At 42.9% G+C, this 27,434-nt stretch overlaps 1 protein-coding gene across 1 annotated transcript; it reads right to left on the minus strand.

Moving 5' to 3' along the window:
• On the minus strand, window positions 1-27,149 carry HADH (hydroxyacyl-CoA dehydrogenase). The gene is made up of 8 exons (XM_083756834.1): window positions 26,891-27,149; window positions 22,539-22,667; window positions 18,830-18,987; window positions 14,473-14,599; window positions 12,772-12,861; window positions 11,630-11,702; window positions 1,832-1,948; window positions 1-456 (listed from the first exon to the last, which is right to left on the minus strand). Exons 1-8 carry the CDS (start codon window positions 27,008-27,010, stop codon window positions 338-340), a joined length of 933 nt encoding a protein of 310 aa, XP_083612960.1. The 5' UTR covers window positions 27,011-27,149; the 3' UTR covers window positions 1-337.
• Window positions 27,150-27,434: the final 285 nt, after the last annotated feature.

The raw sequence follows: 27,434 nt of genomic DNA on the forward strand, positions 1-27,434 counted from the left end.
TTATCAAGATGATCTCAGGACTATTTTATTCGCATTCAAGTGTCCGCCTCTTAAACAGGATGCTTGTTACAAGTCTTATTAACTCAGACCCCATTTATTTGGCCTTTGAGACAGGGAGCTTATGAAAGAAAGGCACTTTGAGAATATAAAGCTCTCAGAATCATAGTTCGAGAAAATCATTAACCCGGGAAAACAATTGCCTCAAGACACATTGTGCATTTTGATTATACAGTAGTGTTGACTACTTCTTTTTAAAAAGCCCTGATTAAGCAGCATTCCAAGTACATCCACGTGGCACAAAGAGGTTATCCTTAACTCTGGAAAAACATGGCCAAGTTCATTTGTATTTGTAAAATCCTTCTCCAGTCTTCTTCCCCAGCTTCTTCTCCTCTACGAGTTTATCCAGCAGCGGGCTTGGAGCAAAGAGAGGGTTGTCTGGCTCTAACAAATGCCACCCTGGTGAGAGAGGGGGAAAGGAGCAGCGCGTGCCCGTTACGTAAAGTCTCAATTTGGTCAGATGCTGGTTATTTTCAAGGCCTTCATTCCCAACTAACTCACCTGGGGTAGTTGAGAATGGAGGGGGAAACTGCATACTTCACCTGCTCAAAAAGGACTGGAGGGGAATTACAGGACTAAATTCTGAAAATCCAGCAACCTCTTCCACTTTATTCAAGACTAAGCACAGGTCTTGGTGACTCAGGTGAAGATATGCAGATTCCCATAGCGATGAGAACTATAGTCCAAAATCCATAGAACCACAGGTTCCCTGAGCCTGGCTCTAGGAGCACACACACACACAGCCCCAGGACCACTAAAACTCTCCCCAACATAGGGATTGTGCTGATGCAACTGTCATCTTTAGCACCTCCAAGGGAAATGTTGACAAAGATCCCTTGCGTGGGGGGGGGGACCTACCATAAACAGTAGTTTAGTCAAGCTCACTTTTACCAGAAGCAAGACTGAGACAGACAATAAGGAACCCTCTTCTGTGATTCTCAGGAACAGTCACTTCCCCCCCATGTGAGAACAGCAACAGAATTCAACACAATTGAAGTTTCACAAAGCCCCATTAGCTGTTTGCAAGAACAGGGGCAGGGGACACACACCATATCTATTTTAACTTGTGAGCCACTTTGGGTTTCTCTTTCGATAAGGAAAGATGCATGTAAAATAGATACTGCATTTTTCGCTCTATAAGACGCACCTTTTCCCTCCTAAAAAGTAAGGGGAAATGTGTGTGCGTCTTATGGAGTGAATGCAGGCTGCACGGCTATCCCAGAAGCCAGAACAGCTAGAGGAAGCACTGTGCAGCGCTCCCTCTAGCTCTTCTAACTTCTGGCTTAGCCGCACGAAGCCTCCGCAGGGCACGGAGAGCCTTCATTCCCATGCCCTGCGGAGGCTTCGTGGGGCTATCCCTGGCTTTTGCGGGAGGTGGAGGAAGGGGCAGAGTGCACAGCTCTGTCCCTTCTCCCACCTCCCAGAAAAGCCCCCAAGAGCCACGCTCCCTTTAAAGAGCAGCGTGGAGCGTGTGTGCGGCTCTTGGGGGCTTTTCCCTGAGGAGGGGAAAAGGCAGCCCGTCAGTGAAGGGCTGCCCTTCTCCCTCCTCGGGGAAAAGCCTGCAAGCTCCGCACATGCGCTCCTCACGGCTCGTGAAAGGGGTAGCTGAGCAGAGCCTGGGATGCATACAGGCTCTGCTCAGCGCTCCCTTTAAAGAATTCCCCCCCCCTTGCATTCCCCCTCTAAAAACTAGGTGCGTCTTATCCTCAGGTGCGTCTTATGGAGCGAAAAATATGGCATATATAATCAAGCTCGTCAGGAAAAATGTACATACCATCTATAATATATTTACTGGTATCCAGACCAACATAGTCTAGGAGTTCGAAAGGGCCCATGGGATAGCCTGCCCCGAGCTTCATGGCAACGTCAATATCTTCCTTTGCTGCATCTCCTAAGGACACAGTTGACAGGCAGGTTAACAAAGGTCAGCATCTGTTCTCCCTTCTTTCAAGGCCTAAAACTTGGTTCCAACTCACTAAGGCATTTGCACTCCGCACTCAATAAAGCAGCAGCTTTTTTTTTTTTTTTTTTTTTTTTTTTTTTTTTTTTTGCATTTTAAAATTTTATTGAGTTCGATTAAATATACATTATATACATTATATTCGAATTTCGACATTTCTTATCATTTTGGGCTTCCTTCAGCGATGTTGACATTCATTCGTGTTTGAGTCTTAGAATCACATCCCCTCCTTTCATATTGCCATTCGTACCTCCTTTTTTACATTGTTTCAATTAGACAATACTTGTTAGCTCTTTACAAAGCCTCTTTAAATGCCACTAACGTTGTATTTACAAAACATTTGTTCTCCAGATAACCCACGAATTTCCCCCAGTCTTCAATAAAGTTTTGATCTTTTAAGTATCTTATTTTCCCTGTCAGTTTGTCCAGCTCGGCGTATTCTGTTAATTTTGCTCTCCACTCTGCGACCATTGGGATTTCTTCCTGCTTCCATCTCTGAGCTAACACAATTCTGGCTGCCGTGACCGCGTACTGGAAGAGTTTGTAATCCTTTCTCCTAATATCCTTTCCCATAATGCAAAGTAAGAAAGCTTCTGGTTTTTTGACAAAAGTATAGCCTAACATCTTTTTCAGTTCATTGTATACTTCCTCCCAGAAGCTTTTAACTTTCTTGCATTCCCACCATAGATGGTAAAATGTCCCTTCCTTTTGTTTGCATTTCCAACATTTGTTGTCTACCTTGTACATCTTGGCCAATTTCACGGGTGTCATATACCACCTGTATTGCATTTTCATCACATTTTCCCTGAGTAACATACAGGCCGTAAATTTTATATTCACTCTCCAAAGCTTTTCCCAGTCTTCCATTAGAATATTATACCCGAAATCCCTCGCCCACTGTACCATCACTGACTTCACCTCCTCCTCCTTCGTGTGCCACTCCAAAAGTATTTTATACATTTTAGAGAGGTTTTTATGTTCACTGTTTATTATCTCTTTTTGAAATATTGATTCTTTTTCCTCATAGCCCCTTTCCTTCACCTCTGCTTTAAACATCTCATTTATCTGGAAGTAGTGGAGCCACCCCTGTGTGAGCGTTTTAACCTGGTCGTATGGTTTAACTTTCCACTTCCCTCCTTCATTTATGACCATTTCTCCATACATCCCCCTCTTTTCTTCCATATTAACTTTCTTAACGCTTGTTAAATCCTGGGGAGAAAGCCAGTGTGGTGTTCTCGGCTCTAATATGTTCTTATATCTGTCCCAGACCTCTATTAGTGGGCCCTTAAAGATATGACTGGTGAACCCCTTGTGCGCCCTTTTTTTATCCTTCCATAGGTATGCGTGCCACCCAAATTTGTTGTTGTACCCTTCAAGGTCTAATAACTCTCTGTTTTCCAGCTTAACCCATTCTTTCATCCAACACAAACATGTCGCTTCGTAATAAAGTCTCATGTCTGGTAGGGCGAAGCCCCCTCTTTCTGTAGCATCCGTCAACAACTTAAATTTAATTCTGGGTTTCTTCCCTTCCCAAACATATCTAGAGATGGCTTTTTGCCATTCTTTAAAAATTTTTGTTCCTTTTAGTATGGGTAATGTTTGGAACAGAAATAACAGCTTGGGTAACAACATCATTTTCACCATAGATATTCTTCCCCAGAATGATAGTTTCATTCTGGCCCAAACCTCTAAATTTTTTTTAATTTTATTCCAGACCGGAATGTAATTGTTTTGATATAGGTCAATATTTTTGTCGGTAATCCAGATTCCTAAGTATTTTATCTTTTTAACAACCTCAATTCCAGTTTGTTGTTGTACTATTGCAGCCTTATCCTGATCCAGGTTTTTAACGATCATTTTTGTCTTACTCTTATTCAATTTGAATCCTGCAAGTTTCCCAAATTCCTCCATCTCGTCCAGAATCACCCTTATACTTTCTATAGGTTCTTCCACCGTTAAAACCACATCATCTGCGTAAGCTTTAACTTTGTATTCATTTGAACCTAATGTTATCCCTTTAATTTGCTTGTTTTGTCTTATTGCATTCAGCAGCACTTCTAGGACTACTATAAAGAGCAACGGTGAGAGCGGGCAGCCCTGCCTCGTTCCCTTAGAAATTTTTATTTCCTCAGTAATAACTCCATTGACTATGAGTCTCGCCTTCTGCTCAGTGTAAATTGCCCCTATACCATTTAAGAACTCCTGTCCCACTTCCATTACCTCCAAATTTTTAAACATAAAGTCCCAAATTATATTATCGAAGGCTTTCTCCGCGTCTATGAAGATTAGGCTAGCTGGTTTATCGCGACTATCTGATAGGTATTCGATAAGGTTAATTATGAATCTTGTATTGTTTCTTATTAACCTACCCGGGAGAAAGCCCGTCTGATCTTCATGTATCATCCTTGTTAATATCTTTTTTAGTCTTTTGGCTAGAATACCGGCAAAGATCTTGTAGTCCGTGTTTAATAAAGAGATGGGTCTGTAGTTCCTAACTTGAGTTAGATCCGAGTCTTGTTTGGGGATAATTGTTATAAAGGCCTCTTTCCACGAACCGGGCATGTCTCTTTCTTTTAAAATGTTGTTCATTACTTCCATTAGTGGTGTTATCAATGTATCTTTCATTTCCTTATAATAACTCGGTGTGAACCCGTCTGGGCCCGGTGCCTTTCCTCTTTTCAGTTCTTTTATCACCTGTTCTATCTCTGTTCTGCAGATTGGGGCATTTAGCTGATCTTTTTCCTCTGATGACATCTTCTTCACCGTCTTTTCTTTTAAATATCTTTCTATCTTTTTCTTGTTATTCCTTTCTTTATTTCTGTAAAGATGCTCATAAAAATCCAAGAACCCTTTTCTATTTTCTTTCGGGTCAGTTTTTTCTTCTCCGTTTATTACTATTTTGTTGATTGTATTTTGCTCCTTCCTCTTTTTGACTTGCCACGCAAGCCATTTGCCTGACTTATTGGCAAATTCAAAGTTTTTTTGTCTTAACCATTTAATATTCCACTCAACCTCCTTATTTATTATAATTGCAACCTGTGTTTGGAGGGTCTTTATTTCCTGCATTATTCTTTCATTATTCGGCTTTTTGATCAGTTTCTGCTCATTATCCATAATCTGTCTCAAAATCTCTTTTAACCTCTTTTCCTTGTTCTTTTTTTTCAAGACATTTTGTTGGATAAAGAGGCCCCTCATTACAGCCTTACTTGTGTCCCATACCGTACTTGTTTTCACCCCTTTGTCGAGATTATCTAGGAAGTATTCCCCTAGTTTTTTCCGAATTCTTTCAACAAATTTTTGGTCATCCCATAGGTTATCATTTAATCTCCATCTAAAGGTTCGTTCTTCCACTCCCTTCATCTCCATTTCGATTAGATTATGATCTGATATAACTTTGGCCTGGATTTCGACTTTTTTAACTCTTGGTGACAGTTCATTCGATATCCATATTTGGTCTAATCTTGAGAATGACTGGTTCGGCTCTGAATGATATGTGAATTGTTTCTCTAAAGGGTGTTTCAGTCTCCATATGTCGATAAGGTTGCAATTCTTAGTCAATGTGAAAAATGTCTTAGGTAATTTACCATCTCTATTTTTTGAGTTTCTTAGTCGGTCCATTTCATTTGAAACCACATCATTCAGGTCTCCCATTAGTATGATTTTTTGGTCCATGTATTCAAATAACTTTTCTTCCAATGAGCTAAAAAATTCTGTTTTATTCCCGTTAGGGGCATAAATCCCCACTATTATCAATACTTCGCCTTGCCAATTTATACGTACCGCAATTATTCTTCCTTCCTCATCCTTAAATAATTCGTGTGCCTCAATTTTGCTTTTAATATATAATACAACTCCCCTTTTTTTCTCTTTGTCTGAGGAGATGAATTCGTTCCCTAACCTCTTATTAATCAGGATTTTTCTATGTTTCTTCGCCACATGCGTTTCTTGTAAACATGTGACATCCAGGTTCTTCTTTTTTAAGAAACGCTCAATTCCATTCCGTTTTTTCTTATCATTCATCCCATTAACATTCCAACTACATAATTTTAATGTCATTTTTATTGAATTTAGTTTTTTGTTTTTTTGTTTTACCTAAAGTCTCTCTGGTTCTTCTCCTTCTTCGTCTTCTTCCTCTTCCTCTGTTTTCCTTTCGCTCCGATCTTCCTCTTCTCCCAGCTCTGATTCCACCCTCGGACTTCTTCCGCCTTCAGCTCCTTTCGACTCCTCCTCTCCTTGTTGAAGTTCTTTGTATCTTCTTGTAAACTTTCCTACTTCTTCGGGGCTTGTCAGCCTTCTTTTAACTCCTTTATAAAAGAAGGAAACACCCTCCGGGAATTCCCAACGAAAGTCTATTCTATTTTTTTTTAGTAATTGCACCAGTGGTTTATATGATTCTCTACGTTTCAGCAGTCTTATAGGAATATCTTTAAATACAATTATATAGTTCCCATCGATGTACAATCTCTTCTCTCTATTCCTTTGTAAAATCAGGTTCCTCATCTCTTTATCTTTGAATGTAACTAAACAGTCGCCTGGAAGTTTCCTTACTTTACTTGCTTTAGTTTTCATTCTGTATGCATTTAGAATTGTTCCTGCCACTTCCTCCTCTGCTAACTCCATCCACTGTGCTATTTCCTTTGTTAATCTTTCTTTTATATTTTCGTTTTGTAATTCCGGAACCTGTCTCATTCTTAAATTCACTTCCCTTTGTTTGAGTTCGTTCATCGCGATGGAGTCTTTTAATTCTTCCTGTATTTTATGTAAGTCTGCTATCTCATCTTTCATTTTTTCTTCTTCCCGTCTCATTTCTTTCATTTCCTGTTTAGTCTTTTTTAGCCCCTCATCTACTCTTTTTGATACCTCCTTAATCTGTCCTTTAAGTTCGCTCACTGTCTCTTCAATCCTTTTGTCCATTTTTCCAATTTTATTATCTAACTGCTCTAATTTTATCTCCAGGTTTTTCTCACTTTGCTTTATTTCTGCAAACATCCTCAATATTTCTGTTCTAAATTCCGTTTCTTGTTTTGAGGCTTTCCTCTCTGTTGGTGTACCCCCCTCCGCCCCTTTTTTCTGGTTATATGACATTATCACTAATCTTTATGTATCAAATATTCCACTAGTTTTTACTGGTCTATCCCTTCTTTCTATATTTTAGAGCTCTTATTCTTACTCAAAAACCAACTCTTGGGGTAGACCAAATCCCCTGAACCAATACCAGAATTATTCGCCACAAAAAATATATACAGATTCAAATAGGTGAGCAGCAAATAACGGTAACCGAAGCGGAACTACAATTGTAAGATAACAAACCCAAAATAAAGATAAATACGGTAGTAGCCGACTTCGTTCGCAGTTTCTCTCCACTTAGTTGATTTGGCTAATGTCCCTTTCCCCCCAAATCTCGAGGGGGGTAGGTTACCCGTTGGTTGTCAGAGTGGTCAGTTTGGGATCTTCCTGCCCCTATTCGGGCTAATCCAATCGGTGGCTTAGTGTTCATGGACCTGATTTATGAACTTGTAAGACCATACAGTCCAAGTGAAGATCGAATACAATTGTGAGAAGCCGCTCCCGGAACCTCCAGTCTGAGCTGAGCCCGGGTACCAGACCATGCACCCCCAACGAAAAACGTTCACGTTAAATTGAACCAAAAGTTTAGTCCTTAAAGGTGGGTGGATAAATTCTTTCCTGAGCTGATATCTTTCCCGAGCTGATATCTTTCACTAAGTCCAAAACCACGAGAGAGGAACAGCTGGGGTTTCTAGCGTTAATACTGAAGTTTTAAGTGTCCCAGTGTGGTGCTATGCACGCGCCACAGTAGCGACCTATCTATTCAGTCTATTTCCAACTTCTCAATCGGGGGTAGCGGGGAAGAAAGCACAACGGGGGTATAGTGGGTAGGGGAGTAGGTACGTGGCCCCTCCAGCATCAGACCACAGTACTTTTTAATACCTTAATCCCCACATTAAGCGTTTGGTTTTTTGAAGTCCTTTAAAATGTCGTCTGGGGCGTTTCTCCTTGCTTCTCCCACTGAAAATGGCGTCAGAGCGTCTTCTCGCTGCTTTGCCTCTTCCCGAAAAGAAAATTTTTAGCGACAGTCCTGTCTATGATTCCAGTTGAACAGATGTCCTCCTGACTGGGCTTTCTTTCTATCACGCCTCTTTTCTGCTCCCTCTTAGTTTCCTCCCTTTGAAATAAAGGGGGTTTCTTTTTAACTTTTTAACTTTATCTACCCGAGGGAGACGGATACAGTATCCGCTAGCGGTAACTTACTTTCTCTTTAGGCTCTGCTCATAACACTGCGTCTTTTTTTCAATGAAGTCAAAAACCAGCGCTGAACTCGAACTTTCTCCCTTATTACTCGGAGACTTCCTTGTTGTTTACTATGTCCAATTCATTTACGAATCCGAGTTTCATCATTTTGAGAGCGGAGCGCTATCCCTTGCAGGCTCGGGGCTTTGCTAATTCGCCGTAAAACGCCGCTGTAATGGCCGCCCGACTGCCTACCGCCCGTTCCGTCGTACTCTTCGCCTTTTTCCAAAGACTACCTGACGACCAAACGAACGGCTGCCTGGCACCGCCGGGTACCTGGACCTCTGGACACCCTCCAGAGGCTTGACGGGGGGTTTTGGCGCCCTAAAAACCTCCGAATTCTGGCGAAAAAGCTGGGGTTTCCTCCGCAGAAAGAACCCTCGCCTGCAGTCGGTTCCGCGCTCCACCGGAAGTCCTAAAGCAGCTTTTAAGAAGGCTTTGCTGCAGAAACTGCACAACATCCGTATACCAGTTAATAGATTATCACTAAAGGTGTGGCTTCCCAGTGGTTTGGGATGGGGACCACCTGATGCCCTGCTTTTAACAGGGGTCAGTGGCTTCAACTTGACTCACTCCTCCCATTTACCTACAAATGGAGGTGAGTGGGCACAATAGCAGGGTCTGCATGGCAGTAGGCACATGCATTGCGGCTGATGCAAAAATGCAGGCTCAGTGCCCAGCATACAGAATCCTGTGCAGTGTAAAGAGATTCCATGACAGGGGCTTAGGCGATTCTTCAGAAAGCTGTGTTAAAGTAGAAAGCACTCCCTGAAAATGGAAAGTCTGAAAAATCGTATGCCAGAACTTCCATCTTACTTTGATTTTTTTTTAGGAGGGTGTGAGCAAAAGGCCAAGAACCAAGCCATAAACTACAATTTAATACATAGAATTACACTGGCCTTTACCTCTCCTGCTGGAATGAATAAAACCTCTCTCAAGTCTGGCACAATTAAAGCAAAACATTGGGTTGCAATGAGATGCCAACCTTTTTCTTCTTTTTTTTACCACATTAGTTTTAATATATTTTCCAACAAGTTCTTAAAACCCCAAGTCTTAAATTTTTTAAAAGCCACATCAAAAACAAAAATCAGGATGCTACTTAGCCGAAGGGAGGGGGCGAAGACTTAAATTAAAGAATACATTTAATCAGACAAAGCCACATCCCGTTTCTCACCCATGTAAATTTAAAATGGATATATATTTTATGCATGCAGGAATGCAACATTTAACTGAAGCACTTTATATGGTGAGCTTTCAGATAAAACAAAAGTTGTTTCCATAATGCCACTCCTTTGCTTTTTGAAAAATCACTCTAATTTGTTCTTATACTGCCTTTGAGGAGTAATTAGCAGTATTTGTTGATGGATAAGCAAGAAGTATAGTTAATTTTGTTTCACAAGCTGAAGACTCTTTTATGAACTACAAAGGGAGCTTTTAATATTTAAAATATATTTGCGGAGATCCTGATAATGGAGGTCTTTCATCTGCAAGGAAAGGCTGCTTTCCAAATAAAATGTTTGAAATAACATTCTTAATAGCAGACAACCATGAAAGGGGGCTTAATCTGAACAGTTACAACAGAGTAACTTTCTCTTTAGCTTTTCACACAACAAGCGTGTTTCCTTTGAAGACGACAAGGCTCATTTCAAGGCAGGCTCTCAGGTATGAAAGACAAAAATAATAATTCCTTATTTCCATCAACACAGTACCAGGGCAGGAGCTGTCCAGCACTTTGTGCCAGCAGTTAATTTGCCCTCGGCTCATTATTCCTACTCCCATCAAACTGCTTTCATCAACCCCATCTACCCTACGAGACACTGTAGCAGTAAAATGGTACACAGAGAAGAGAAATGGATCACAAGGCCCCAAGACATTTTCATTGCTCAAAAACATTTGTGCTGGCTCAGGAATGTAAGAAAGACTGGCAAAGTCTTGTTGTTAGCCGCCCTGAGCCCAGCTTCGGCTGGGGAGGGTGGGATATAAATAAAATTTATTATTATTATTTATTATAAAGAGAACTATGGGTAGATCATAGGATCCAATCTCCCAAAGACCAGTCTTTTTAGAGCAAGTTTCCTATCTCTAACAGCATCAACTATGTCTTTTTGGGAAATTGTTTGTCCCCAATGCAGCATTTGGAAAGCACTTAAGGTATCTTAACCAAATTTTGTGCGATGGTTCCTGAGATGAAGGATCAGGCAGGCTTTTTGTCTGCAAATGAACACCATTTTGAATCAAGATAGCGGACTGGATCTTTTAAAATTGCACTGATTTTATGCACTGGTGTAAAACTGCACTTAATTTTGCTGGTTTCTTAAAATTCCCAAGCAATGCCAGATGCGAGGCTAATATTGATGGCATAAAGATGGGTTTGAAAGTGTGAGCACCATGCTCGCAAACAAAAAAATCCCTGAGCAAGATTTCCCACTGCTTCAGCAGGCCACCAGCAGGTATTTACAGAACCGAATGTACAATTTGGATATTTTAGCCCAGAGTATACCCAGCCTGGGCAAGAAGAACAAAACTCATTATTCATTATGCCTACTGATGTATTTTTTTTAATACTCACTTTTCAGTTCATGTATCTAGATTCTTTTTGGCTCCAATTTTGTACATACGAGTTAAAATGAAAAAGCTTAAGAAGAGCATTGTTCATTACAATGACTCCAACTGCAATTTGGCACCTCCCAGTTTAATTGAAATGGTAGTTAATAGGTCCAGTTCCAGAGATATCCTCTGTCCCAAAGCTCAATAAGCTAATTTTGGGTATGGGGCGGGGGTGTCTTTAACAAATGAGCAAGAGTTGTAATGGCAGATAAGAAACACATTGTAATCTATCAAAAAGACTGGAATGTGGCCATGCAGACTGTACTAACCAAGTGCCACCAGAGTATGCAAAATGACACCAGCTCTCTAGTCCATGTTGTATTGTCAACACTGCTAGATAATGAACAAACTGGGCACACGGGGAATATAAGAGAAATGCTGCACTTACAGTGAAAGAAAAGGAGACAGGGTGAATGAGGAAACACATGTCAGAACGGATCTGGTGTGGACTCTCAATTTGTGTGCATATGCCAAAAGGGTTTTGTCTAACTGAACAAAAAAACAACCATTTTCACACAAGTACCTACGTACTTCACAGAGGTAAAATCCCCACATTAACAGGAATAGTTCCAAGAATTTATTTTTCATTCTGATTTCTGAAATGCCAGAGAAAATGATTGCTCGAGAACAACATTCCGCAGCACAACACAAATAAGCCGTTCATATCCCACAAAGCAGAACTCTGCCTATCTTTACCCCTCTCAAAGAGCCGAACTGCTTCCATCAGGTAAGGCACAAGGAGCCTGTTGACAATAAACCCAGGAGTGTCCTGTCAACAGAAAGACAGGGATTAAAGCAGACCCTATCAAGTTCTATACTGGTAAGTTATTTCAAAATGTGCCTACTAGGTTGAAAGCAAGAGGAAGGAGAATCAGCTACAGAATGCAATGGACAAGTGATGCATTCCTTGTTGTGCCAAAAATACTATGTTAGCATTTACAGAACTCATTCCAATGTTCAAAGTGCTTCACGTGCATTAGCTTGTAACTCTGCAAGTTAGACTAGTATTATTAACCAATGTCTCTGTGTTGTTTCTCCTTCTCCTCCACTTCAAAGCAGATTACAAAAAACCAATAATAATAATAACAACAACAACCCATAATTAAAATGCAGTTACTAAAGCAGAAACCAAACAGCAAGAATGTGAAGAGCCAAAACGAACAGTCAATAAATTATATTAGGTAGCTCTGGCGGCGGCTGGTAATGGTGGCTGAAGCTGAGAAGCACTTGTCTAAGACCACCTACTGGCAGATTTAAATCAATGACTTCCTGCGCTTAGTCTTAGTCATTACAGCACACTAGCTTATCTCATGAGCATCATGAATCTGTTTCTACAATATTTGTCGTTTCTACTATTCTCTTCCCACCCTACCCCAAATCTCTTCTATTTGGCTTGGACTGGCCTTTCAGATATGATGATCATTTGTAATCAATCTAGTCAGTAATGGTGGTGGGTGGTCTCTGCGATTGGAAGAAGGCAGTGAGACCAACACTCTGTGGAGCCACATCCAAGGGCAAGCAGAGCCAACTAATTCTAGTTTTCTCCCCATCCTCTTCCCTGTTCGAGTTCTACAAAGGCAGCAATGAAATTAAGGAGGAGGCAGCTGACAGCCAGAGCCAGCCCTCGGATTGGTAAGAAGACAGGGAGAAGGGGCTGGCAGAGCACTGAGTCTTATTAAAAAAATCATTTTTGGCAACCTGTTTTCCGTGATTTTTTTTTTAAAAATAAAAAATTTAAAGGATGACTTCATGAGCAGAGCAGAAAAAAATCCCCAATGCAGCCAAGTCTGAAGCACTCTGAACTTACCTGGACCTCCCACAATATAAAATATACTTGCCTTACAAGAGACTGGATTCTTCCCCAATGCTTTGCTGAAATCCATGAGGGACTCAAAAGTCTTTTGGCTGGTCATTGGCGTCTTGATAACCTAAGAACAAAACCATCAAAGGTAGGTGCACTGGGGTGGGTTTCTCTTTACGTCAACAACAAGTTTAACTTTCATAAAAGAAGCCATCCTGAGAGAGGGACCAACACAATACTTGCTCACACATTACACTGAACACAGGTACACGCTGTCTCTACACATGCAGAAGGGGGGCGATTATTGATCTGTTGCTGTTCTTATTTTTATTATGTCTTCTGTGGTTTTTATAATGTACTTTTATGTTGTGAATTGCCCTGAGATCAACAGGTGAAGGACAGCATACTAATTTAATAAATAGTAATAGCAATAGAAGCATTTGCGTGAAAGAGCATACACTATATGATTTCTACAGCTCAACTATTATGCATGCGGACTATCCACTTGTTGAACATTATTACTGTTATTTATTAAATTTGTATTACCATCCTTTATCTGTAGATCTCAGGGTGGTTCACAATCCGTGGATCTCGGGGTGGGGGTAATGTGGAGGTTTGGTGTACACATACCATGCTTTCCCTAGGTACACCTAATCTATACCTGTGTCAGCTACTCTTGAGAAAGAGTCTACATGCAGTGATTAAAAAAAATAATCATCTGCAACTCTTTTCTGGATAAAAAGCTGCATTCTGTTGTAAGATCTCACTGGTCTGTCTATGTGGTTATGCTCATGAGCAGTTTCCTATCCCGGAACAGTCATTTTGAAGAACTTTCCTTGTTCTTTCAGGGACGATCAGCCAGAAGTAAGTTCATCCTGTTAAGTAAGCAGCCCTGTTGTGGCTCCGATTCTCTCAACTCTCACCATTAGAGGGAAGAACAGAGCCCACCTGAATATTCAGTGCCACCTTAATTGAGCAGCTTTCACCCTCTGAACACCTGTGCTATCAAAATAGCACCAGAAATGACCAGAGCAGAACAACAAGCATCGCTATGGGAAACCCTCACTTGGCAGGTGTGGCTAGCACAGACCCCCCCTCACTTGTTGGTGCCAGATACATCTTCTCCCCCAGGCCTTCCAAGGGTGCCAACATAATGTGATAGTTGTGAATCAATATTCTGTTCTTTCTGCTCAATTTTTAAAAATTTTGTTTTAAAAAGTCTGATGTTTAAATCACAGCCTAGGACTTGCCGATCAGAAGGTCGGCGGTTCGAATGCCCGCGACGGGGTAAACTCCCATTGCTCGGTCCCTGCTCCTGCCAACCTAGCAGTTCGAAAGCACCCCTAAGTGCAAGTAGATAAATAGGTACCGCTCCGGCGGGAAGGTAGACGGCATTTCCGTGCGCTGCTCTGGTTCGCCAGAAGCGGCTTAGTCATGCTGGCCACATGACCCAAAAGCTGTACGCCGGCTCCCTCAGCCAATAAAGCGAGATGAGCGCCACAACCCCAGAGTCGGTCACAACTGGACCTAATGGCTAGGGGTCCCTTTACCTTTACCTTTATCTGTGGTGCAAAAACCTGCCCTGGGATCATGACTGATCAAACGCGGAGACCGAAGGTGAAACAAACAAACAAACAAACAAACAAACAAACAAACATGGAGAACCTCTACAACACACATGTAGCAAGACACCCTGACCATGCTGCAACATTTTAGAACATTTTCAAAACCCTTTTACCTCCACAAGTTTCATCAAAGGCACTGGATTAAAGAAATGTAGGCCACCAAAGCGATCCTGCCTTGTGGTAGCATTGGCTATCTCTGTGATGGGCAATGATGAAGTGTTGCTGGCAAATATGGTATGCCTGTGGAGAAACAACATGCATTTGGCATCACTTGCATCTGTCTGTTTTCAGAGAGCCAGTGTGGTGTAGTGGTTAAGAGCGGTAGTCACGTAATCTGGGGAACCGGGTTCGCGTCTCCACATGCAGCTGCTGGGTGACCTTGGGCCAGTCATACTTCTCTGAAGTCTCTCAGCCCCACTCACCTCACAGAGGGTTTGTTGTGATGGAGGAAGGGAAAGGAGAATGTTAGCCGCTTTGAGACTCCTTAGGGTAGTGATAAAGCGGGATATCAAATCCAAATCCAAACTCTTCTTCAGGACTCTACAGGCTATTATTTATTTTTATTCATACCCCACATTTTTTCCTACAAGGAGTTCAAGGTGGCATACATGGTTCTCTCTTTCCTCATTTAATTTCCACAACAATCCTGTGAGGTAGGTAAGGCTGAGAGGCAGTGACAGGCCCAACACCACACAGTGAGCTTCATGGATGAGTGGGACCTTGAATGCTGGCCTCTCAGGTCCTGGTCCAACACTTTACAGAAGTAAAGAGACAGAACCCTGGAAATCTACTGCTTGAAATTAAAATGTCTGGGAGCAGGGACAGATAAGTCCCTCCCTTGCTTCCCGACCAAGCGTGCCTGTGAGGGTGGCAGGACCTCCCACTAAACATGTCAAAACCTGAACAGGTTTGTATGAGGCAGTATTGTCTTTCAGATAGCTTAGGCCAAAGCCATATAGAGCATTATAGGTGATAACCAGTACTTTGAATTCTGCCCAGAAACAGACTAGTAGAAAATGGAGCTGTTCTAGTAAGGCAGCCGTATACTTCCTACAGCCAGCCCCCGTTAGCAATCTGGCTGCAGTTCTTTGAGTCAGATGAAGTTTCTGAGCACTTTCCCAAGGCAGCCCCACATAGAGCATGTTAAAGTACAGTGGTACCTCGGGTTAAGTACTTAATTCGTTCTGGAGGTCCGTTCTTAACCTGAAACTGTTCTTAACCTGAAGCACCACTTTAGCTAATGGGGCCTCCTGCTGCCGCTGCGCCGCCAGAGCACGATTTCTGTTCTTATCCTGAAGCAAAGTTCTTAACCTGAAGCACTATTTCTGGGTTAGCGGGGTCTGTAACCTGAAGCGTATGTAACCCGAGGTACCACTGCATACAAGCAGCAGGGATGCTTGACACTGATACCACAATTCCTGGTGAACTTCCCTCTGAGGTTCAAACGGCAGTTACCCCAATGGTTTTTTTGGCACCTGGTAAAAACGTATTTCTCACCCAGTCCTTTGGCTTAGTTGTTATTGCTGGAAATGGGGCCTGGCCTTCTACTACTTATACTGTAATGTAACATATTACGTTATGCCTATTAGGTGGTTTTTATTGAGCATCATGCTTATTACCGGTATGTTGTACCCCACTCCAAGGTTGAATTTAATAAACAGCAGGCTTGGGATACTTAAAATAAAATAAATTGCAACCGTATTTTAAGTTGGTTGTATTTGTGTGATTTACTTGCTATTTAGATATGCAGCAGTTGCATTAAGTCCCATGTACCCAGAAACAACAAAACCTTACTAGCTGCGGTGTTAAAAAGTTGCATCTTACATTTTATTTCATAGTCTTCAAAATGCTGTGTCTTTCTCAATCTCAAGTAAAGATTCAGTGACACAGAAGTCATAGCCAGATGTCCCTCCAACAATCTTTCAGTTCTGAATAAGCGTCTACACTCTTTTAAAGCACAGCCTTTAAAATTCCAGCATTATTCCAATACCCTTAATAAAATCTATTCCCATATTTGCAGCGCCACCTTGTGGGCTATATAATGGGAATAAAAATTAGAATAGTATGGTTCAGAAGTCACCACTCACTGTTCTATTTTCTGCTTCAGCTAGTGAACGCATTTTCTCTGGTGAACTAATTTTATAAGTCTCAGAAAGAGTCAGTCTGTTAACAGGAAGACAGGAGTGTGGTCCAAATGTACAAAAAAAAAAGGCTTCTAGAAGTGGTAATGCCCAATCAATTCCAGTGAATTATTAACAGGTTTAATGCAAGATTTACTCAACTGTGTGGTGCAATTAATAAATAATAATAATATTAGCTGCAGTTTAAAGTTTGCCACTTGATTAATCTAGTACCCTTCTGAACTGATTATGTGTGATGCTCCATGTTCCAGAGCCCAGGTGGCTGCAGTCAGTAGGAATGCCTTTTTGCAGTTATGGCTGGTAAGCCAGCTGCAACTTTTCCTGGACATAGGTACTTTTGCCACTGCAATTCATGCACTGATAACCTCAAGACTGGACTACCGTAATGCAACTGTGAGGATTCCCTAAAGGCTGGTCTGGAGGCTGAAACTATACAGGCGACTCCTCACTTGAACGTAACTGCAGGGAAATATGTACGTAATTCAATTCTAAACTGAAATGGCAGGAGAGAGCTGGATGGCCTGAGCCAAAGAGGATGTCCATGAGCCAAAAGTCCAGGACGACAACGACTCCAAGGTGTCCAAAATGGCATGTGGGAGCTCTTGCTGTTGCCACACTACTCAGCTCAACAGCTGTTGGACAGAAAGCTGCAGGCATTGCAATGGGCAACCTACTTACACACATTTCACTTATGCACACGGAGGGGCCTGGAACAAAACTTCTGCATAAGTGTGGAGTCGCCTGTATTGCAAAATGCAGCAGCTAAGCTATTCACTGGGGCGTCCTGCTATTACATGCCAAGAGGTTACAGGTAAAGTTTGATGCTTTGGTTCTCCCCTGTAAAGCTCTAAACTTGGAACCTGGTTAGTCGAAGGTACACCTTACCCTACTTGGTCTGAGGCCCCCACGTTGTGCTCCAGTCCTTGGAGACTTGCTTAGCCGCAGGTTGTGGACTCTCCTTCCTTGGAGGTTTTAAAGCAAAGGTTGGATGGCCGTGTGTCATGGATGCTTTAGCTAAGATTTGCACACTGTAGGGGGTTGGACTAGATGGCCCTTGGGACCCCTTTTCAACTCTGCAATACTATGATTCTATGGCCAGGGAGGGCTCCTCTGCAGTGGTACCCTGCCTAGGGATTGCCATCGAAGCTGATGCAAGCGCCAACACTGATGGTGTTTCAAAGCCTGTTAAATGCATATTTATGTTCCCAGGCATTTGTGGGCAATTAATTTCAGTGAGACCTTAATTCTACCCTGGATTGTCAGCTGTTATCTTTACCTCACTGAAATGTTGTTATTTTTTAAAATGTTACTGTACACCACCTTGAGACTTGATGCGAGAGGTGGCGCAGAATGTTTTAGTAAATAATAAATGTAAAATGTAACAGACTACTATCTACTATGGAAGAAGAACAGGAGTCAGCAGACTGCCCACAAACATTCAGTAATAACCAAATCAATCTGATAAATATACCACTTTAGAATAGGCCTGTATTAATCCCCCCCCCCCTTCTTAGCTGGTTATTTTATCAATCTAGAAAAAAGTATAACGCTGCTCACTTAAGGGTAGGATTCTTCAGAAACTACAGTGGTAGAAAAGATTAAATTTCTTTGGCATGAGCAGCTGGAGGCCTGGGCGGGACTTTACATAAATAATTGGTTGGAGGTGGCTCTTTGGCACGGGGATATCTTTTTAATCTTTGCTCACAAGTGGAGAACTGCTCCACCTCTGTTCGCTTCAGAAGTTAGTATCTTCACTCAGTTCCCATGAGCAAAAAAAAAAAGAATCAGGGGATCTTCAAATGATTAGCTACCACCAAATAATATATACAGAATTACGATGAACTTCCAAACTTCCTGTAGAACTTAAATCTTCATACTGAATGCTTTCTTTTGAAGCATCTTAGTTTGCACTGCTGGTGAAATAGCTGAAATATTTATTTCCTTTTTCACTTTTAATTGAAGAGGCACCTTTTTGGGACAGCTCACCAATCAATCTTGGAATAATCACTGTCTGCTTAACGATCGTAGGTTTCACATACCAGCTCACAGTCCCCTCACCCATTTAATCTGCTTTCAGTAAGTGGGGAGAGAAACCCTGGAACCAACAACCCATTTTGTGATATCCCAATAATTTGTCTGCAAATTCAAGTTCCCATCTGGAAGCATCCGAAAAGTCTAAATATCTAGCTAAACACCAATCAGTGGGAAAGAGTGGCTAGATAGAAGATTTCAGTTTGCCTCCCCTCCTCTGTACAGGCCCATATTTTAGTGAAAACTAGTAGATAACAAGGACATTCTGCATTAGTTTGGTAACATTTTATGAACATACTCTGGTGCAAACTTATCCAATGTCTTAAAGAGCTCGTTTTTTACTGCCAAGTTTTCCACAATGGCTTCCACTACGAGGTCAGTGCTGTGGACTACAGAGACTGGATCTGTGCTCGTGGTCAGGTTCTTTAAGGTCTTCTCAATGAACTCAGCACCAGCCTGAGAAAAAACAAAAATCTGTTCACAGAGCATTTCATTTGCCTTCATAGGAAGGATTACAATTTCAACAGTAAAAATGTGTTTCAACAAATATAGTGCTGCACATTAAAATTAAGAGCTCCTGCTAGCTGTGCATGAATGCTGCAATCTCCCAGTCTCCTAGCACACTGCTGCTCCTAACAGACCATATAGACTATTATCATTACTATTATTAAATCTGTATACCGCCCTGTATCTGTAGATCTAAGGGCGGTTCACAACATAAAAAACAGAAAATACGTAATAAAAACAAAGGCAACCCAGTAATTCCCCCCTCCCAAACACATTTTAAAAGCGAAGCAGATGGCAATCAACCAAGTTTAACCTAGTTAAAAAGGAACATTTTTGCCTGACATCTAAAGGTGTATAATGAAGGCGCCAGCGGAACGTCCCTGGGGAGAACAGTCCACTAGCAAAGTACAGTATTTACTTGAGTCTAATGCGCCCTTAATTTTCGCAATGTAATTTGTGAAAAAAGGTGGCCAAAAATGGTGAACATTAGATTTGAGTAAATACGGTAAATTAATTCAAGAGAAAAGCAATAGCCTCAATAACTGACTTGACAATGGAACAGAAATAATTCCGATGGCCACCTACTTGGGGACGCAATGCAAGCTGCAAAATGAGACTTTTCCCACAGTCCCTACTGCCACATGGTATGCATGATTATGTGTTATTTACCAGTGTTCAGCCAGTTTTCCATCCGTTTTTTGCACCACTTGCGTTCCAGTTCTCGTCTGGCCTCTTTCATAGCCTGGAGCAGCTTGGGCTGCACAAAGCCGGAGGAGACACTCAAGAGTGATAATGTCAACCACCCATTTCATCTCATCATTTCATATCGAGAGACCAGGGCTTTGACAGGATCACCAGCTTTCTCAACTGAAAAATTCCCCCAGAACATCCAGGAGCATATCCAGCTCCATCAGTCTCTGAGGGTGGGCCATCCAAATGGGCCCACCACCCTTACAGCGGGGAACTGCCACTGTCAGTCCAAACTTAACCAAATAATGGTCTGGCCATGAGAAAGGGAGTGCATTGCCTTCCCACTATCTGTCAGTTTGCATTTCTTAGTGCAGAAAGTGCACTGATGTGTAGAGATCTTTCCTATTCTGATTAATACAAGACGATTCTAGAAGCTACTAGAACAGGGGTCTGCAACCTTTAAGACAAAAAGAGCCACTTGGACCCGTTTCCGAAGAAAAGAAAAAACTGGGAGCCACAAAACAAGCCAAATGTAAATAACCACACATTCTTCCCCTTTCCCCATTCTCTCTCTTTTCCCTGAGTCTATTTCAGATAGCAAAGAAGGGTATGGTACCTCTCATATCCATTTTTTGCAAAGCACCATGTGCATAGAGGGCATTATATAAATTAATACATAGAAAAGTGTCTGTCCCTCCCTGCAGTTCAACTCCCTCTCTTTTTACAGCACATATCCATTCCTTCTGCTGGTGCAACTTTCTCATCATTTCTACATAGCAGCATTTATAAACCAGTGCCAGAGAAACTGGGTGAAAGGAAGGTGAGAGGAAAGAGATATGAATATTTATGTGTGTATATGTATACATACATACACATACACAATTACAGGTTTGAAGCCAACTTAAAATAAAAAGAGCTGGTAAGCAAAGGAATCTGTGGTGCTTTCCATGGGATCCGGGGACATGTCAGCTAATACTCTTCCCTTTCTTCTTCATTTGCTTGTCTCTGCAGCAAATCTCGAGGGGGAAGGGAGAAGGGCAGGAATTGCACAGGCACGAGAGAAGGGGGGAAATCCCGCATGCAGGATTTTGGTGCCTAACAGCCCCCCTTCCCTCTGCAATTGCTCTCGTGCTCCCCTGCCTCTCCTGCTGGCTACCTCTGGACCCCCTCCTCGTCACTGACATAATTCACCCCTTCCTCCCTGACAGGGAGGGCGGGCCCATTTTGTGGTTCACCTCAGGTGCTCTCCCTCAACTCGGCAGCCACTCAGAAGCAAGGCACGGAAAAGGATCCCGAAGCACCACCGCCACCCCTCACACACACACACACACACAAACCCCGCCCCGCCATTTCCCTCGAGCGCGCGCGTGCGCTCTCTCTCCCTCGCCTCAGGTCCCTCGCGCGCAGGGCTGAGGAGAGCGTGGCCTGGGTGGGCGGCTCTCGACGTCAAGCGGCGCAGCGCGCGGGGCCTGAGGGCGGGTGGGCGGGCGGGCTGCCGTGACGGCAAAAGGGAGCGCGCCTGTGTGTGGCAGGTGCCGGCAGTGGCAGTGTCCACCTGAGGGGAGAACCGCCGCTGCGCCCCGGTGCACCTTCCTGCCGCCACCCTCCTCCTCTTCTTCCTCGCTCCCTGCACCATGAGGGAAGAGGCGCCCCGGAGCCGCGGCAAAGTTTTAAAGGAGCCACATGCGGCTCTGGAGCCGCGGGTTGCCGACCCCTGTACTAGAAGCTTCTCTGTGTGAGAGAAGCAGGCAGAAGGGTAATGAGTTGTTTGGGTTATACCTTCTGGGAAGCTGGTTTGAACTGGTTTTCTTATCTCTTCCAATTAAGGTCATGCTGACTATAAATATAGGACAGAAGGAGCCTGGGTTTTACTTTCTCTTTCTCTATCTCTTCCTTCTGGTGTGGTGTTCTGTTTCTGTATGCTACAGTGTTAAGTTTTACTCTTGTTACAAGTTTGTAAATTTTTGTAAATGGATATTTTTATGGACTGTGCCAATCCTGAATGTACAGTGGTACCTCGGGTTAAGTACTTAATTTGTTCCGGAGGTCCGTACTTAACCTGAAACTGTTCTTAACCTGAAGCACCACTTTAGCTAATGGGGCCTCCTGCTGCTGCCGCGCCACCGGAGCACGATTTCTGTTCTCATCCTGAAGCAAAGTTCTTAACCTGAAGCACTATTTCTGGGTTAGTGGAGTCTGTAACCTGAAGCGTATGCAACCTAAAGCATATGTAACCCGAGGTACCACTGTATCTGGATTTGTGACCATTACACTCATTTGCCTTCAGCACAAGTACAGCTCTGTTGGATGAAGTACTATTGCCTCTGGTCTCTTTTTGGGAACTCTACGTGTTTAAGTTTTTCCCTGAACACAAATGACGTCATCTTCATATCATTAGGGGCAATATGTAAGGATGGGAAGGGCAAGATTCAGTTCCCCAATTTGCTAAGAAGTGTGGATGTGCAGGTCCACACAAGCAAGTGGTTAGAAGGGTTGTAGACTGTCGGCAGCCCTAGGTACTGAATGCAAGATCACCTTCTTACAATTCCCTTTTGCAAGGGTAACATGTGCAGAAAATCAGCCTACGTATGGAAGTTTGCTTCTGCTTGTTGACTGTGGTTGGGGGCAGAGAAAAGAGCAGAGTTGTTGTAAGCGTGGAGTTCAACCCAGCTTGAAAGGAATCTATTTAAAATATTATGCTAATCTAACATTGCTGCAATTGTCTATCTAGTCATTACAAACAAACAAACAAGGTAGATTTGTCACATGCAACCATTATTTCCAATATTTATAAATAATAAAGATCCCACCTCAGGTTTGTCTGCAAACTTTTTCTTTGTCAGCTTTTTCAAACTATCCTCGATTCCTTTCTTGGATTTATTCAGTATTTCATCTGACTGGTCCACTAATATAACAGTGTGGCCAGTGGCTGCAGCAATCTACAGGAAAAACAGGGGAGAAAAATAATGATGAAAAAGGAAAGCAACCCATGGAAAAAAAGAGGTGAGCACCCATTACTAATATTTAATTATTTAGTACATTTATATCTGCCTAACAACCAGAGTTCAAGGTATGGTTCTGTCCTCACATTTTATCTTCACAACAAATCTGTGAGGTGGATTTGTGGCAGAGATTGTAGCTGGCCCAGATCACTCAGTGAGATTCACAGAACTCCAGTCCTAGCCCAACACTCTTAACCACTATACTTGCAACACAGGAACCTGACTTATAGCAAATCAGACCATCACTCCAGCTGCCTCAGTACTGTCTACACCAGGCATGGCCAAACTTGGCCCTCCAGCTGTTTTGGGACTACAACTCCCATCATCCCTAGCTAACAGGACAAGTGGTCAGAGATGATGGTAATTGTAGTCCCAAAACAACTAGAGGGCCAGGTTTGGCCACGCCTGGTCTACACTGACTGGCAGCATCTCTTCAGGGTTTCAGACAGGGGCCATTTGCGATGCTACTCAGACATGCGTGGGATTGAACTGGAAACCTTCTGCATGCAAAACAGAGGCTCTACAACTGAGCTATGGCCCTTCAGTGCCAAGAAGTGCAGCTAAACATCTACAGAAAGAGCCCAGCATTGTTCAGCAGCTGCCAACAAGGATAAAGAGCTAACTTCTATATGGAGTTCAGATCTCTGACCCTAGCTCCTTATCAGACAGATTATCCAACCTTCCCAGTGTTTCATCCTTGCAAACAAAATATACCCATGATGAAAACTGCGAAATTATAAAAGCAAAAAAAGCAAAGGGCCTTGCTCCAGTTTATCATCTGGGTACATAAAGTGGATAACAGAAAAGAAAATGCCATGTGTGTTTTGTTTGAGTGTTTTGAATCATCTTCAGCTAAACCTTATCCAGTTTTAGTGCCCAAACTCGGCAGAAAACTTTTGCAACAGTCTTCAGACTAGCAACTGAAACTGGTTGTGCCCAAACGTGCCCCCTAAAGAATAATTCAGTTCGATAAGTGTTGGGCTTAGTAACAAAAATATATGTGTCTGTGCACCTAGAGATCTCCTCCCTTCAGGCCATAAGAAAATCTAAGAGCTTTGAAGAAGTTCGAACATCCGTCATCGCTATGTGCCCAAAGTGGCAGTGATCCCAACTGTGAACAAGAATTAAAGCAAGCAGTCTTAGGTGGTAGGGTGAGGTAGTTACGGCCCTCTACCTTCTGTAAAAAAACAAAAAAGGGGGGAGGGGTGACATTGATGAATTGTGAGGGAAGACCAAACATTTCCCTAGGTACCAAAGGGCAGGCAGTATCACTGCAAATGGAAAATGTGCCTCAGCCAACCCTCACATTCCTTACTGGAGCAAAAGGCACTCAGCAAAAAGAGACAAGGGTTTTCAAGATGAACCTTCACCTGTCACACCCACAGAGACCAAGCATGGTAACAGAACTCATTTCCTGCTTTAGAAAAGTTACTTTGTAATAGCAATCATTTCCCCCACAAAAAACCAGACATTCTCTGACATGGCTTCTAGAAGAAGCCATGAAGTTCTAGAAGTTCTAGAAGAAAATCTCTTCTTTGCAATACGAGATGTTCTTGGAAATTTAACATATATATTTAAAATATATATATTTGGGATAAAGGTTTCTGCAATAAGCTGGGTAGTGCATTTTTATGATGTTAGCAAAATACCCTTCCTTATGGGGTGTATATAAATAAATGGTTGCCTTTTACTGCACCAGCTTTTTAGTGTATACAAGATAGCAAAAATGGTCATTTCACTTGCAGACTTTGAGTAACTTGAAGACTTGCATACTCCTACATAAAATAATCTACAAAATGTGCAAGATAGTAAGCAGTTTTGGGAACAAGGCCAGCACAATACATTTTGCTGCCTGAGACAAAGAAGAAGATGGCACCCCTATCACTGCATGTATAGAAGCCAACTGGACAGGAAGATGAATCTTATTTAAGACTGTGCTCAATGGGAAGCAGGCTAGGAGTACTGGTAGTTACAGGTTTTTTAATGTTTTTATAAGCAAAGAATGAAAAAGACATTTAAGTAAAGAACACAGAAATGATACTATAAAACCAATCTTGGATATGTTAAAATAGAAACTTGAACAGTACAGTTACAGTCTGGTTATAGAGCCAATTGCTATATTCCTTTCACTTCAACACATCTTGTAGAGAAAAACACACAAAGGATGATGTTAGTACCAGTATTACAGGAATGGATCAGACCAATTATTATTTTAAAAACAAAACAAAACAGAGGGATTGTGCAACGCTCAAATCGAATTGAAATTGAAAATTCACTCAATTTCCCTACAAGACAGGGGTGTACTGTTGGAGGGGTGTGTGGGAAACACCTTTTGGTGTTCCCACTTTTGTGCCGAGGGCCTTCTGGCGGTTCCCTCACTGTGAGGAGTGAGGTTGCAGGGAAACAGGCAGAGGGCCTTCTCGGTAGTGACACCTGCCCTGTGGAACACCCTCCCATCAGATGTCAAGGAAATAAGCAGCTATCCTATTTTTAAAAGACATCTGAAGGCAGCCCTGTTTAGGGAAATTTTTTAATGTTTGAATTTTATTCTGTTTTTAATATTCAGTTGGGAGCCGCCCAGAGTGGCTGGGGAAACCCAGCCAGATGGACGGGGTATAAATAATTAATAATTTATTATTATTATTATTATTATTATTATTATTATTATTTATTAGAGAACGAGGGAGGTGTTCATGGTGAGCTCTGGAACCTCTTTTTCTAGAAAAACAGCACTCCCTTTAACCATTTTTGAGTCTCTGGAAAAACAAGCAAAAGAGCAAACATTTGTAACGTTTTTCCTCTGCCTTTCCAAAAGGCGGTTTACAATTCAACAGCAAAACCACAATTAAAGAATCTCTGTGAAACCCAATGTGACATGCATGTAACTTGCAACAGCAGTATTATCTACTGCCCTGCAGCATAATACTGTTGAGCAACAGCCACAACCTAAAAGAGACAGGCGCTAGCTCTCAACAGATCCTGAAAGGAAGATTACCAGGAGAGGTATAAAAATCACACGTGACTGGAGAGAAGGTCCACAATCCTATCACCACACCCCAAAAAGCCCTCTCCCTTATCACTGCTCACATCCTCACACAGAGGGAACTCAGGGTACAGTGCATTTGTATATTGTGTTTTATGGTCTACTATTTGCACAATCCCAGACTACTGAACACAATACTGGTTTCTTCCTTGGCACAGACAGGCTTGTTTGGGAGCTCCTTTGCTGGTAGTGTTAATTTTGAAGTGGGAATCCTCAACTCCAGGCAAGCAACTCTTATTGCAAAGGGCCCTCACAGCTGCAAAAAAATTAAGCAACCATATGACAAAGCATGTGATCATGGATGGGCATTAAGTTGCACTACTCTTTATTAGTCCTCCTGAGGTAAATATCCCACACATCTGGATAGTTAATGCATTTTTCTGCAGGGGCAGAAAATTCTAATTTCTCTCCCCCCCCCCCCGGGTAAATATGTAATAATAACTTGAAATTTGATGCTCTCTCCTCCTGCCTAAGACCTTGAACACTTACCATGACATTTGCTCAACCACATTCCACTCAGGCCACATGCATTTCGCTGCCTATCTGATATGAAATGTGCATCTTCCCAGCCAAGACACCCAAGCGCAATTTTGCTTCTGGTCTTCAACAAGCCATGCAGCCGAGGCACCAGAACCTGAGCAACAAGCCTAGCCATGCACTCAAGTGGGCGGGAAGCCTCCGAGTTCATAACACCTGCCACACACACACACACACACACACACGTGTGTACCGTACACACGTGTCAGGGACAAAGGGGCGGGGCACATTTACCACGTCGGGAGACCAAGCTTCCCAGCTGCTCTGAGAAACCCTTACAATAATATTTGCATAACCTACCAATATCCTCCACTTGTAAAGAGGCGTTAAGAAATTAAACTCGAAAGGGGTTTTCCTGGCAAGAGACTCCTTCGCCAGCAAAGAGGAACAAGATTGTTGGGAGTTTGTGAGGCTTCGGGACACCCAAAATACCTCGGTGCAATGAAAGGAGGGATTAAATATTTAAGAATAAAAAAAAGAAATGTTTTCTTGGCAAGTACTGAAGTACTGCTGCAGCTCCCGCCCCTTTGCAGCAGCCGCCGCCCGCGCAGCGCGCCTTCCGCCCCCCCGCGCAGCTCACCTGGGCGATCCCGGCGCCCATGAGGCCGCCGCCGATCACCGCCACATGCTTCACCACCAGTTTCTTGGCGGCGGCGGTGGCGGACGAGAAGCGCACGAACGGGCGGGTGGCAAAGGCCATGGCGAACCGGGGAGGAGCAGGAAGGGTGTAGGGGGTGGGCGCCGCGGAGCCGCGCGCCGAGCAGGAGCCTCTGCAGCCCGGGCGGAGGAGGAGGAGAATGGGGAAGAGGGCGGGAGCTCGGGCCTTAAAGGCGTCCCCGCCTCCGCCACTTTTGCAGCTCCCGTCTGCATTGCCTTGCTTGCTTTAGGGCCCTTAGGGGAAATGTAGGTGGCCAGCTCGTTTCCCCCCGGAATATCCGACCCTATCCAGCTCTGGGCTGCTATTCAGACACTGTTTCCAGCAAAAGAAAAGAAAAATATGCACGCTCAAAATATTCCCTCGGGAAAACTCGTGGCAAAGGTCACGTCTGAAGCCTGCATTTAAAGCTCCTGGCTCCCCACCCACCACCCGCCAGGAATCTTGGGATTTGTAGTTTGTACCGGTC

Source organism: Podarcis gaigeae, assembly GCF_964106915.1.
Source record: "Podarcis gaigeae genome assembly, chromosome: 9".
In the NCBI taxonomy this organism is placed as follows: Eukaryota; Metazoa; Chordata; class Lepidosauria; order Squamata; family Lacertidae; genus Podarcis; species Podarcis gaigeae.

Coding starts and splice junctions, on each gene's coding strand:
- HADH (XM_083756834.1), bottom strand. CDS start 27,010: ATGGCCTTTGCCACCCGCCCGTTCGTGCGCTTCTCGTCCGCCACCGCC. Junction 22,668..26,890: donor TGGGCGCCGGGATCGCCCAG/GTGAGCTGCGCG, acceptor TTTTTCCTGTAG/ATTGCTGCAGCCACTGGCCA. Junction 457..1,831: donor CAGTAAATATATTATAGATG/GTATGTACATTT, acceptor CTCTCTCACCAG/GGTGGCATTTGTTAGAGCCA.